General features: G+C 52.3%; 1 protein-coding gene across 4 annotated transcripts in view; it reads left to right on the top strand.

Annotated features, from left to right (window-relative positions):
• The window catches only part of ADAP2 (ArfGAP with dual PH domains 2), a 33,880-nt gene that overhangs the window by 4,544 nt on the left and 15,328 nt on the right, over positions 1-14,008 (top strand). For 2 of the 4 annotated variants that reach the window (XM_084862777.1, XM_084862776.1), the window contains exons 2-6: positions 2,593-2,782; positions 4,723-4,853; positions 6,909-7,000; positions 11,532-11,611; positions 12,453-12,565. In XM_084862777.1, coding sequence (XP_084718903.1) covers positions 2,770-2,782; positions 4,723-4,853; positions 6,909-7,000; positions 11,532-11,611; positions 12,453-12,565 — 429 coding nt within the window. In that variant the 5' untranslated portion in view covers positions 2,593-2,769. Of the gene's footprint in view, positions 1-2,592; positions 2,783-3,639; positions 4,125-4,722; positions 4,854-6,908; positions 7,001-11,531; positions 11,612-12,452; positions 12,566-14,008 lie in introns of those variants that run through there. The other 2 variants (XM_084862775.1, XM_084862774.1) reach the window with 2 other exon arrangements.

Here is a 14,008-nt window from a genome sequence, read left to right as displayed (position 1 = left end):
GATGCTCTAACCCAGCGTTTTTCAACCGCTGTTCCGCGGCACACTAGTGTGCCGTGAGATGTTGCCTGGTGTGCCGTAGGTGCAGACAAGACAAGAATTTTATAATTTTTTACTATTTTGTTTACTTAATATTTCATAATAAAGTAATTATAAAATACTTTCTTTGTGTTTATTTGATTCCTATTCAAGAGAATTACTTTATATATAGTCAATATAGGCACAGAGTTAAATTTTTTAACATTTTCTAATGGTGGTGTGCCTCGTGATTTTTTTCATAAAACAAGTGTGCCTTTGCCCAAAAAAGGTTGAAAAACACTGCTCTAACCATCTCAGCTACCCAGCGAGGGCTGAGCTCAGCTTTGATCATGTCCTCATAAGTAGGTTACAGAGTTTCTCTTTGTGGTGATAAAAGAAGGTTTCGGGCCTGGCTGGCGTGGCTCAGTGGTTGAGCGTTGACCTATGAACTAGGAAGTCACCGTTCAATTCCTGGTCAGGGCACATGCCCGGGTTGTGGGCTTGATACTCAATATAGGGCATGCAGGAGGCAGCTGATCAATGATTCTCTCTCATTATTGACGTTTCTCTCTCTCTCCCTTCCTCTCTGAAATCAATTATATATTAAATGTTTTGGAAATAGTGGTGATGGTTGCACAAAATTGTGAATGTAATTAATGCCACTGGATTGTACACTTGAAAGTGGCCAATTTTTTTTTAATATATATATTTTATTGATTTTATACAGAGAGGAAGGGAGAGAGATAGAGAGTCAGAAACATCGATGAGAGAGAGTCATCGATCAGCTGCCTCTTGCACACCCCCTACCGGGGATATGCCCGCAACCAAGGTACATGCCCTTGACCAGAATCAAACCCGGGACCCTTCAGTCCCCAAGCCGACGCTCTATCCATTGAGCCAAACCGGTTTCGGCAGAAAGTGGCCAATTTTATGTTATAGAAATTTTACCAAAATACTTTTTTAAATGAAAAAAAAAAAAAAAAAAAAAGCTAGCTGAAACCGGTTTGGCTCAACGGTAGAACGTCGGTCTGTGGACTGAAGGGTCCCAGGTTTGATTCCGGTCAAGGGCATGTACATTGGTTGCGGGCACATCCCTGGTGGGGGGTGTGCAGGAGGCAGCTGGTCGATGTTTCTCTCTCATCGATGTTTCTAGCTCTCTATCTCTCTCCCTTCCTCTCTGTGAAAAATCAATAAAATATATTTAAAAAAAAAAAAAAAAAAGAAGAAGAAAAAGAAAAAAAGCCAGTTCTGCCTGGGTGCCTGATATACCAAGGTTGGAGGTTCGATTCCTGGTCAAAGCACATATAAGAGACAATCAATGAATGCATAAATAAGTGGAAAAACAAATTGATGTTTCTCTCTCTCAATTTAAAAAATAAAAAAAATCAATTTTAAAAATAAAAGAAAGAATACCCCAAAACAATAAATCCAGGAATGGGAGGGCTGAAGGGAGAGCAGGTTGTCCTGTGGGGTTTTGGGACATAACCTGGAGCAGACTGAGGCCACATTAGTTCAGGATGTAGGTCCCTGGTCCACCCCTTATTTGGCTCTCCGATGTCAGCAATTTAACTCCTCTGAGGACAACATGCTGTTCTCACACAGCTAGCTGTCCTGGAACTTGTTATTGAATGGTGTGAAACTCTGCCCTAGCCAGTTTGGCTCAGTGGATAAAGCATCAGCCTGTGGACTGAAGGGTCCCAGGTTCCAATTTGGTCAAGGGCACATGTCTGGGTTGCAGGCTTGATCCCCAGTAGGAGGCATGCAGGAGGCAGCTGACCAATGATTCCCTCTCATTATTGATGTCTCTATCTCTCTCTCCCTCTCCCTTCCTCTCTGAAATCAATAGAAATATAAAAAAAAAAAATAATGAAACTAAATGGTGTGGAACTCTGTAAAACATGGAATAAGAAAGAAGGAAAGAAGGAAACCTAACAGTAGTACCTTCTCCCTGCTTTCCTCTGAGGATGCCTGAAATCCCACCGTAAGGCTTGGAACTAAGGATTGGAAAAGGGGAAACGAACGGGACCTCTCCATCTCTGGCTCCATTTCCTCAGGGGACGGCATCCCGGGAGGAGGCTGTGAGACTCAAGGTCCAAGAAGAGAGCAGCTCCGCGGGGAGAAGAGTGCGCAGGCCCTGGAGCGCTGTGCAGCAGTTTGCTCTGGTGTTTGGTAGCTGAGAAGTGTTCTCCTCAGCCTACAGCCCCCTCCCCTAACCTTTAGACTGCCTTTCCCAGCTTTCTCCTAGGGCTTTATTTCTGTCCCCTGTTTCACCCCAAGCAGCGGAAATGAATCATCTGTTTGGTAAACAGCCCCATGCCCTCTGACCCGCTGGGCTCGCTCTCTGCTTCCTCTGGAGCTGCTCCTGGGCCAGACACTCACCCCCAGACTCCCTGTCAAGACCCTCCTTTCCCAGGGCCTGGAGCTTGACTCCCCCCACCCATTCCAGATGGCGATCCCACGAGCTGGCCAGAGGGGCAGGAGGGCAGGGAAGCCACCGTGTTCTGAGGGCTTTGTGAGCTGTGCACGGGCACATCTTGATGACCCTGGGAAGCAGATCTTGCCATCCTCATTTTACAGGGTTGGGGTCCGAGGCTCAGAAAAGTGAAGGCACTTGCCCAAGGCCACACAGCGAGTGAGTGATGGAGCCAAGACTCAAAAGCCCGGATTCCTGCCGTTATCTCGATGGGCACGTGGACGCATGTGTGCTGAATCGCGGATGAAGGAAGTCAGCTACGACATCGGTTGCTATGCCATATGTGTACGACAGGTGGGTGTTTACCTACAGGGGAGATGTCACGTGTGTGCGGTGTGTGTCTTACCAGACGGAAGCCCTCGATGATGTCAAAGAGTGACAGGAGCCCTGACCAGTTTGGCTCAATGGATAGAGCGGCAGCCTGCGGACTGAAAGGTCCCGGGTTCAATTCCGGTCAAGGGCACGTACCTTGGTTGCTGGTACATCCCCAGTAGGAGGTGTGCAGGAGGCAGCTGGTTGATGTTTCTCTCTCATTGATGTTTCTAACTCTCTTTCCCTCTCTCTTTCTCTCTTTAAAAAAATCAATAAAATATATTTAAAAAAAAGAGTGACAGGAATGTGGGAGGGGAACAGGGATTCATAAAAAGGCCACATTCAAGGCCACCTCGGCCCTGCCCACACCTCCCAAATACAGCTGTTCAGAGGGCCCTTGACAAGCAGCTCAGTTAGTGGGAGCCTCGTCCAGATGGGCAGGGTGGTGGCTTTGATCCTGAGCCAGGGTAAGTGTGGGAGGCAAGCCATTGGTGTTTCTCTTCTCTCTCTCTCCCTCCCCCCCTCCTTATCTCTCTCTCTCTCAATCATTAAAAACACACTGTACTTCAGGGGGTCTACGCTGGTGAAACCACACTTCCTGGGGAACCGTCATGCAAGCATTTAGTGGGTTTCTAAAAATATGCAGGTACTATTTCCAGGAGCTGTGTGAGATGCAGAAATACAACTACTGACAGCAGACCGAGGGAGGAAGGGCGGACATAAATGTGTGAGTCACAGACTGCCAGGCAGAGGGAAGGTGCTGGGGCCCAAAGGAGGACCCCAGCCGGAGAGAGGGGTTCCTCGAGGCCGGCAATCAAGGAGGGCTCCCTGAGGAGGTGGCACTGGACCGGCTCTGAAGCTCTCGGTAGATGTCAAGTCTGCATCAGCAGAAAGCTTCCACAGAAGTCAGATCCTGTCTGACTGCCCAAGGAGCCTGAGACGGCAGTGCCGTTATTTCCCTTCTACAGATGGGGAGACGGAGGCCCCGGGGTTGGAATCGGTGGGCCTCGCTGGCAGGTGGCGGCCAGGACTGGGTCCGGAGCCGTGGGACTTGGGCTCCCTCCTCGCCCGGTCCCGGAGCCCAGATGCCGCGCCCCGGGCGGGCGGAGCGGACGGCGGGGAGGCGGGGCCAGAGGCGCTGGCCGGTTCCTCTCCACCTGCCCGGCGAGCGCACTGGCCATGCTGGGCCGAGGGTCCGAGGGCTGAGCCCGCCCGCCCGCCGGGCCGGCCATGGGCGACCGCGAGCGCAACAAGAAGCGGCTGCTGGAGCTGCTGCGGGCGGCGGGCACCGGCAACGCGCGCTGCGCCGACTGCGGGGCCGCGGGTAAGGGCGCGGCTGGGGACTCCAACCCCCGATCCCGGACCCGGGGGCCGGACCCGTCCTCCCGGCCAGACACCCACCTCCCCGGCCCCTGGCCCCTCAGGCCACTTCCATACGCTCCTCCGTCCAGGACATCCCGCACCCGAGGGGCCCCAGCTCGCCCCGGCGCCCCGGACCCTGCAGAGTCCCCTCCCCAGACGCCCCGGCTTCCCGCCTTCCTGCTCCGGAACCGCGGAGGTGGCCCCGAGGGGGGTGTCCGATCCCCGCAGGAGGTCCTGGCTCCCCGCCTGCGGCTCCCCTGCCGGCCCCCCGACCGCGCTCCCTCTCGGTTCCCTCTGGGCTCCGGGCGTCCCGCGCCGCAGCCTCCCGCCCCGATCCCAGAGCTCCTTCCACGGCCTTTCTCTGCCAAGGTCTTACCGCGCCACCAGCTTCCACCTGGCATTCTGAGTTCACCCCAGGCGGGGGCCCGGGAGAGAAGCTCCCCCAGCGCGGGCATCGCCCCAGGAGTCCAGTGCTGCCTGAGGGGGGAGGGGGAGCGAAGAAGCCCTGGTTTCCTCGCCCGGCTCTCCACCGGCCCGGCCCCCGCCCTCTCGCCCCGCAGATCCCGACTGGGCCTCCTACAAGCTGGGCGTCTTCATCTGCCTGCACTGCTCCGGCGTCCACCGCAACTTCCCCGACATCAGCAGAGTCAAGTCCGTGAGGCTGGACTTCTGGGAGGACGGCCTCGTGGAGGTGCCAGGGGCGCGTGGGGTGGAGGTGTGGACTGGGGCCCCCCGTTTTACAGGAAGGACCCGAAGGCCCAGAGAGAGGCATCACTGGGCCCAGACAGAGGCCCCGAGGTCAGGTCCTAGCTTCCTCAATTGTTTGTTTTGGAAACACCAGGTTTTTGTTTTGTTTTTGTTATTTATTTATTTATTATTTTAAAAAATATATATTTTATTGATATTTTACAGAGAGGAGGAAGGGAGAGAGAGAGCTAGAAATGTCTATGAGAGAGAAACATCTACCAGCTGCCTCTTGCACACCCCCTACCGGGGATGTGTCCCCAACCAAGGTACATGCCCTTGACCAGAATCAAACCCGGGACCTTTCAGTCCGCAGGCCGACGCTCTACCACTGAACCAAACCGGTTTAGGCTGTTTTTGTTTTTTAAATATATTTTGTTGATTTTTTTACAGAGAGGAAGAAAGAGGGATAGAGAGTTAGAAACATCGATGAGGGAGAATTATCGATCAGCTGCCTCCTTCACACCTCCTATTGGGGATGTGCCCGCAACCAAGGCACATGCCCTTGACCGGAATCGAACCTGGGACCTTTCAGACCGCAGGCCGACGCTCTATCCACTGAGACAAACCGGTTTTGGCAAGCTCAGGTTTTTTTAACCCTCGTTGTGGACCCTCGGTTTTCATATCTGTGTTAGGGGGACATCCCCCTCCCCCACCTTCACAGGCTGCTGTAAGGATTAAGTGCAGGCTCCATGCAGGTACAGAGTACCAGTCAGTACCAGTGACTGCTCTCATTAGCTGAAGTCCTGGCCTGGAATGGAAGCAAGCATCCCGGTTCCAGAATCCCGAGCCTGTTCTCTCCTTCCAGTCCCCTCGCCAGGAAGGGGACTACTTGGCTCCGCTGACCTGTGGTGAGGGAGGACACCTCAGCCCCGAGGAAAAGACCAATTTGGCCAGGACACCTTCTGAGGGCAGGCAGTCCTCTCCGGTGCTGGTTGGCCGGGGATTTCCAGGACTGTCGGGGGAGCAGGCACATCCTCTCTGAGTGCCCGCTGTGTGCCAGGCACTGTGCCAGGCCTCTGGGCTAGATGCTTTACTTATTCACTCAATGCCTAGCTACGGGATGCCTGCCATGTGCTGGGGCAGGAGGCTCCATCTGTCCGCATGGAGCTTACATTCTAGTGTCAGGAAGCCCGCAAGCAACCCAGCACCGAAACCCAAAGGTTATTTGTTGGCACCTTATGTCCCCTTTCCCTCCCCCATTATATTTCCTCCAGCTTGGCAGGTGCCGTACTGCCTGAGGGTCCCTTCGTGAATGGGTGGCACAGCTGGGATGTGAGCCCTGCTCTGCCAAGGTCCAAAGCCCATGGAAATCCCGTGATACAGCTCAGAGGGGAAAGAATAGGGTTCCCCTATTAAAAACCTGATGTTTCTCCCCACACCGCCCTCACCCCGGCTATGCCACTGCTGTTGCCGAGTGCTGACTCTTGGCCCATGTGTCCCTGGGTCTCTCAGGTGTCAAAGGGCCCCAGTGATGACCCTGACCTAGAACTCCATGGGGTCAGCACTGACTTCCGCCTCCCAGCTGCCTGTACTGCCTGCAGACTTGGGGGGATTGTTGCAGGGGGGTCCTGGCCAGCTGTGGAGGGGTAGGAGGGAGAACATGAGCTTTGGGAGTTAGACAAGCCTGGGCTCAAATCCCAACTCTCCACTTACTAGCTGTGTTACCTTGGGTAAATCGCATAACCTCTCTGAGCCTCTATAATGGGGATGGTAATATGAACATGGGTAAGGGGATCAGGTGAACCAGTGTGTGGGAACTGGGGTGCACTCTGCCTCTGTGAGGCTTCGTTGTTCCGGCACCACATTGCTCTGGCCTTTCTAGCAAACGCTGGTATTTCATTTTTTGGTTCCTTCTGACGGGGCCGTGCCAAATTCCCCTAGGACTGTCTCCTGACTCAGCGGGGGAGCCAGGGAGAACAGGGGCCTTCTGGGTACACCATGGTTTCATTTCACATTTTGCAAGTTCTAATATTGCCGCCTCGTTGCTGTTGTTTTGCAGTTTATGACCCACAACGGGAACCTCCGTGCAAAGGCCAAGTACGAAGCCCGAGTCCCTGCTTTCTACTACGTCCCTCAGGCCAGCGACTGCCTGTGAGTGCGCCGTTCCTGCCCCACCCCACCTCCGGGTCTCTGCCTGGGGGTCCTCGTCCATGGACCTGGGCAGCAGGTGGATCCAGGGAAGGGCTTGGTACTGTCCAGGAGAACACATAAAATCTAGTTTAAGTCCTCTCTACCTTTATTGCGTGGGCGGTCATTTCCTCCCTCTGGGACTCAGCTTCCAGCCCCGTGAAAGGGGCATTTTCTCTAGTATCTGCCCCATTTGCCTCTGATGTTCTCACAGGTGGTGGCTAACTTAATAGAAGAGAAACACTAGTATTCTATTTTATGTTTCCGTTAATCCTCACCTGAGGATATTTTTCTTCCCCATTGACGTTTAGAGAGAGAGTGGAGGGAGGGGGAGAGACAGAAGCATTGATGTGAGAGGGACACATCGGTTGGTTACATCCTGCATGTGCCCTGACCAGGGCAGGGGATGAAGCTTGCAACCGAGGTACGTGCCCTTGACTGGAATCGAACCCAGGACCCCCTGAGCCAAACCAGATAGGTCGAAACACTGGTATTTTGATAGAACAAATGCATTTCAGCTACTTCCTATGGAGTGCTTATGCTTAGGACTGTCCCAAAGCAGCCGCCTGGGCCCCAGGTCCTTAAATATTAACCATAAAAAGAAGAGTAGCTGCTAGTATTGATTGAGCTTTATCCATATACCAGACCCCGTGCTAAATAATTATGCGCATTAATTTGTTGAATTCTCTCAACAACCCCATGAGATAAACACTGTTATCACCCCCATGATGTAAACAAAAAAACTGGAGGCTTGTAGAGGCAAAGCTGGGACTAGCCTATCTGATACGAGGGTCTGGGTGACTGAACCACGACATTGAGAAAATCCAATCCGATGAGGGTGGGGGCAGGTCGGGGAGTATCTGTGAGGCAGTAGGAGGGTTCAGTTGACCTGGAGGTGAGGGCCCGTGTGACACTGATATCTAGTGACCCCAGACCTCTGCAGACTGACTGCCTGAGCCTACACCTCTCTCCCAGGGACCCAACCCTGCAGCAATGGGTGTGCCTGTCCCTCTGAGCACACACAGCCTCACGGGGACATGGCTGCATTTCAGCTACATCGTCCTTTAACCTCACAGCAGGATGCTTTAGGTCAAGGCACAAACTACACAACCATCCCGGGGTCCTGCGATTTTCCAGCGGCTGGGGAGGCACAGCTGTGGACTCGGGAGACCTCAGTTCTGTTTCCGAGTCTACCATGACCCGGCTGTGAGAAGGTGGACAAGTTACCAAACGTCTCTGACTCGGGGCACCCTCACCTCTGAGATCTGGAGATGATGCCTGCAATCAGAGCATCGTGGTGGATTAAATGAGGTACTTTATGGAAACATCTCATAGGCCACCTGAAATGCAAGTTTTTTTTGTTTTTTTTTAAATATAGTTTTATTGATTTAAAAGAGGAAGGGAGAGAGAATCATTGATTGGATGCCTCTTGCACACCCCACACTGGGGATTGAACCGGTAACCCTGGCATATGCCCTGACCGGGAATCGAACCGTGACCTCCTGGTTCACAGGTCCACACTCAACCACATAGCCATCTCACGCCGGCTAGTTTTAATCCACTTCTTAGTGTCAGCTTCAGAATGCTGCCTAGTGCCTGGCCCCGCAGAGGGATGAGTCAGCCTGAGGGCCTGATCATCTTGCCTCATCTCTGCCACTCAGCCTTGGCTCCAAGGGAAGGAGAAAAGCAGTCCTCACCCACCTACTATGTGCTAGGCCTTCTGCCCGCACTACACAGACACTACTTGTCATGAGTCCAACAACAGGCCTGTGCTTTAACCTCCTTTAGCTGAATACTAATGGCCTCCTCCCTCCTGTCCCAAAAGTCCTCTAAACTCCCCACTTCCAGCACCAGCACTGGGGCCTCAGTCCCCCTCGTCTCTCCCAGCTCTGATCCTGGGGCTCAGGGTTCTCCCATATCCTGGGTGAGGATTGTGCAGTAGGTAGGATTCTTTGTTGTTGTTGTCCTTATATGAACTTTAATTGAAATATTTCCCTTTGTAGTTCTTAACTGGCTAGACATTCCATGGCACCTCTGTTGATGTCATCTATGATGTCATGAGGGTGGTGGCCAATAGCATTGCAGCTCACAGACTGGGCAGTCCCCAGGCTCTCTTTAATAGTTCAAAAGAGTTCTCTAGCTAAAGGATGGTGCCGTGTCTTCTGGCAATGCTGACTGCCTAATCAAAAATTGTATTTCCACTGTGCCCAGTGTTTCTTCTTTCTGTCTCAGTGGTTCTTTGAGGCTTTGGTGATCAGGGCCTGTCTGTCCTGAATGGACGCAGTTTCACTGTGATCTTCTGACTCTTCCCGTCGCTGCCAGAGGCTGCTATGGCAATGCCCTCATCAGTCTTTTCTGGAGACGGTCCCAGGGAGCCGACCTTGGGGGCCAGGGCGGAGCTGGCCCTGACTTCCCCACCGCTGCACCTCAGCTATAGGACTTTGATCTCCTTGGGGTCCAACTTGGGCAGCCTGGTGGAGGCGGCTGGTGTCTGTCAGGTGAACCAGATTGGGAACAACTGAAGAAAGTCGCACTGAAGCCTCTTCCAAGGCAAACGCCGAAAAGCTAGATAGGACTCTTTTTAAAAATATATATATATTTTATTGATTTTGTACAGAGAGGAAGGGAGAGAGATAGAGTTAGAAACATCGATGAGAGAGAGTCATCGATCAGCTGCCTCTTGCACACCCCCTACTGGGGATATACCCGCAACCAAGGTACATGCCCTTGACCGGAATCGAACCCGGGACCCTTCAGTCCCCAAGCTGACGCTCTATCCATTGAACCAAACCAGTCTTGGCTAGATAGGACTATTGATTGCAAGGGACAGAAACCTGGTTTAAACCAGCTTAGAAACTAGATGCTATGGGCTCAGGCTGCAGGGAGGACAGAGGCGGAGCCACCCCAGGAAGGACAAGCCAGGACAACAGCAGCAGGCCTCTCAGAGCCTCTCTGGCTCTCAGGCCTGCTGCTCGCGCTCAGCTGGGCTTCTTTCTCGCAGCTGGAGCAAGGCCACGTCGAGGTCCCAGCTCCAGCTCCCAGTTGGATCCCAGAGAGCGCTTCTAACTCACCCCCCTTCTCAGTCTTGCTCCTTTTGGTCCGCACAGCCCTGGGCAGAGCTCTGATTGACCAGTCGGGCCAGGTGCCCAGCTCTAGCCCACTCCCTGTGGGAGTTGCGGGGATAAGGTCATATAAGCCTTGGGCCCAGCCTGCGCGGCTCAGTGGGCAAATGTTGACCTATGAACCAGGAGGTCACGGTTTGATTCCCGGTCAGAGCACATGCCTGGCTTGTGGGCTCAATCTCCAGTTGGGGGCGTGCAGGAGGCAGCCGATCAACGATTCTCTCTAGTCATTGGTGTTTCTATCTCTCCCTCTCCGTTCCACTCTGAAATCAATAAAAATATAATTAAAAAAAACAAATGCGCGCGCGCGCGCACACACACACACACACACACACACACACACCCTTGGAACATATACCTGGGAATTGTGAGCGAGAACCAACAGGTTGAGTTAAGGCTGCTTTTTGGCTGCATGGTTGTTCTTCAGGGGTCATAGAAGACAATACCTGGTGGGACTAACATTGAACACCCACTCTGTGCCGAGCATGGCTCTGCGCCCTTTATAACATTTAAAGCTGCCCTAAGGGGTCGGTAGGTATAATATTCTTGGCATATCCCCCAAGCTCAGAGGAGTTGAGTATCTTGTTCTTTTTTTTTTTTTTTTTTTTTTTTTTTAATATATTTTATTGATTTTTCACAGAGAGGAAGGAAGAGGGATAGAGAGTTAGAAACATCGATGAGAGAGAATCATTGATCAGCTGCCTCTTGCACACCCCACCTGGGGATGTGCCCGCAACCAAGGTACATACCCTTGACCAGAATCGAACCTGGGACCTTTCAGTCCACAGACCGACGCTCTATCCACTGAGCCAAACCGGTTTCGGCGAATATCTTGTTCTTGATCACACAGTGGATAAATGGTCGAGTGGGACCAGAGCCCAGATGGTTAGACTCCAAGACCACTGCTCCGCCCGGTGTGGCATGCCCCGAGTTCATGGGCAGGCCCGGGAGGAGGCTCCTGGCCTCCTGACCTCAGCTAGGAGCGTGCAGTGGAGGCGGCAGCGTAGACGATCCAGAGGAGCTGGTGTCGGTCTTGCTGACCTGGAGGGGTGGGCTGGCGTTGGAATAGCCCAGAGGTTTTCGTACAGCAGCCTGGGGGACATATTTCCCCCGGGAGACACTAGGAATGTCTGAAACATGTTTGGGTGTCACTGGGGAGGAAGGGCTACTGGCATCCAGGAGGTAGAAGCCAGAGATGCTGGCAAACATCCTAGCGTGCACAGGACAGTCTCAGCCCCAAAGGTTAACAGTAGCCAGTGAGCAGGCAGTGAGGCTGCTGTGTGATGCCCCCGCCTCCAGCCGAGGGGCCTCAGACAGTTACTGTGGGCAGAGCACGCAGCAGACACAGCTGACCAGAGGTTCTCTCTTTTCAGGGTTTTAAAGGAACAATGGATTCGAGCTAAGTACGAGAGACAGGAATTTATGGCTGATGGGAAAACCATCTCACTCACAGGTACAGTGAATGTTCATCCCCCTTTGAGGTCTCTATTGCAGCGAGTTCTAGAAACCCAAGCGCCTGATTCTTAGGAGCAAGGTCCAACCGAGAGATATCTGTTGCCCTCCCTCTGGCCACAGAGGCCCGGGCCCGGGTTCCTCTGCCTCTGAAATGGCAACACAGCAGTTGGTGGGGTTTGCGGTCTGCATGGACAGGAAGCGTGTTTGCAGGTCCTTGCGGGGCCGCCAGGGTGTAGAGTCTTCCTGTAAGTTGCAGGAAGGCTCACCCATCGGGAACACACCCCTGCGCCTGGCTCCTGTAGCCCCTGGTGTGGCACAGGTTTGGTCAGGTGCATGGGATGGATGTCACCTTCCTTCATGCCCTGGTGCAAGTCACAACCTCATTGGTAGTCCTGGACCTTGGCTGACACTGACCCGGAGAGCAAAGTGCACAAAACCACTCTGGGAGGCTCAGAGGCAGCCAGTGCTCCACTCACCTAGCTACCAGGAGCACCTGGCATTCATCAGCCGGCAGGTGCCTGGGGGGCGTGCATTATTCCTGCCCTCTGGAGCGAGCCCCTGGGCTGATGTCCACGGGAAATCGTCAGTACAGTTTCTCAGGACTTAGCCTCCTTCAGGGTTTACTGTGTCTTCTTAAGACATAGCCAAGGGAGAACATTGGAAATGTGGCCCCCTATAGGACCCCTGTGTCCTGCATCGGAAACAGCCACGTTGGTTAGATTTGAGACATTTTAGCAGCAGGTGGGAGGTTCGTTGTACCCCGAGACCCTACGAGGATTGGGAGCTGCTTGTTTGTCTTGAGGCTGCGGGCGTTCACTCTGTCGTCCTCGGCGGCTTAGGTAACCGGGAAGGGTTCCTGTGGAAGCGGGGAAGGGACAACGCGCAGTTCCTGAGAAGGAGGTTTGTCCTGTCGGCGAGAGAAGGCCTTCTGAAGTACTACACTAAGGAACAGGTAAGAGGCCAGACCTGGGAGGGGGCTCTCACCCCACCAATGTCTGCTCTTCAATCAATAGGGACTTGTCTTGTGGGTGGTCTCAGCCACGGACAGTCAGGCCCCACATCCCATTTTTCCTTGGTAATAGTCCATCCAGCCCACTCCGAAACACCTGTTCACGTAGAATAAGCTTAGACTGGTCCATGAGGAAACCTGATGATCACTTGATTTGACTTCATTGGTACACACCAGGAATATTTATTGAGCACCTACTATATGCTAGGCATTATTGTAGGCACTGGGGACACAGCATTGAGCTAAACAAAAGCTCCCCTTCTCTCGGAGCTTTCATGCTAGTGGAAGGAGACATGTGGTGATCAAACATACATCAGCATATGATAGAGCAGGTGGCAGGAAGTGCTAAGAAGTGAAATAGACGAGAATGTGAGGGAGCAGCCAGCAGAAGGCTCTGAGCACTTGGCTCGGCTTCCTACATGTAGGAATTATCGTGTATTTCCCCAGTTGCTTTCCTAGATGGACCTGTGCGATGTGTGGCCGCAGTCTAGGGCCAAGTGAAAAATGATGAGGAAGGAAGAGTATTTATCCTCTAACTGAGAGTAGGGATTTCTTTTCTTTTTCTCTTTTTTTAATATCTTTTTATTGATTTCAGAGAGGGAGAGGGTGAGAGAGATAGAAACATCAATCATGAGAGAGAATCATTGACTGACACCTTCTGCACATCCCCTACTGGGGATCGAACCTGCAACTGGACATGTGCCCTTGATTGGAATTGAACCTGGGACCCTTCAGTCTGCAGGCCTATGCTCTATCCACTGAGCCAAACCAGCTAGGGCAAAGTAGGTTTTCTTATTAGTTTTCAGTTTAAAGTCCTGAAAAATGTTGCAGGCACAAGAGGCAGGAAGAGAAAGTGGAGCAGAGTTAGGAGGGGCCACCGAACCCCAGCAGCCGCTGGGAGCTGGTCTCTCGGAGAGTCTCAGTGCTAAGCCTGTTTAGTCTAAAACAGTCTAAAAATAACACAAGTTGCCTTTGGTCTTTTTAATTTCTTTCCCCAAAAAGGAAAAATTTTAATTTATAAAGGTAACTCACTTTTATGTAAAAATTTGGGGTGATACAAGAAAGTAAATAAAGTGTAAAGAAAGTGAAACTCAAAAGATATCTCAGCATAACAAAATGTTGATACTCAGAACACTTTAAAAAAAAATAACAACAACCTACAGATCAAGAAGAAAAAGACAATCCATTAGAAAAATGGCAAAGGAAATGGACTGGCCTTTTACCGGAAAGGAAACCAAAAGGCCTGATAAGGGTGAGAAGAGACGCTTGATGTCTCTGGCAGTCAGGGAAATGCAGACCAAAACCACAGTGAGATGCTGCACGCCCACCATCATGGCTAAAATTAAACAGCCTAACAGCACCAGGTATTGGTGAGGATGTGGAGAA

This window comes from Pipistrellus hanaki (assembly GCF_964339955.1).
Source record: "Pipistrellus hanaki genome assembly, chromosome: 16".
In the NCBI taxonomy this organism is placed as follows: Eukaryota; Metazoa; Chordata; class Mammalia; order Chiroptera; family Vespertilionidae; genus Pipistrellus; species Pipistrellus hanaki.
The sequence above is the reverse complement of the archived record's forward strand: the minus strand, read 5'-3'. Positions and strand labels throughout refer to the sequence as shown.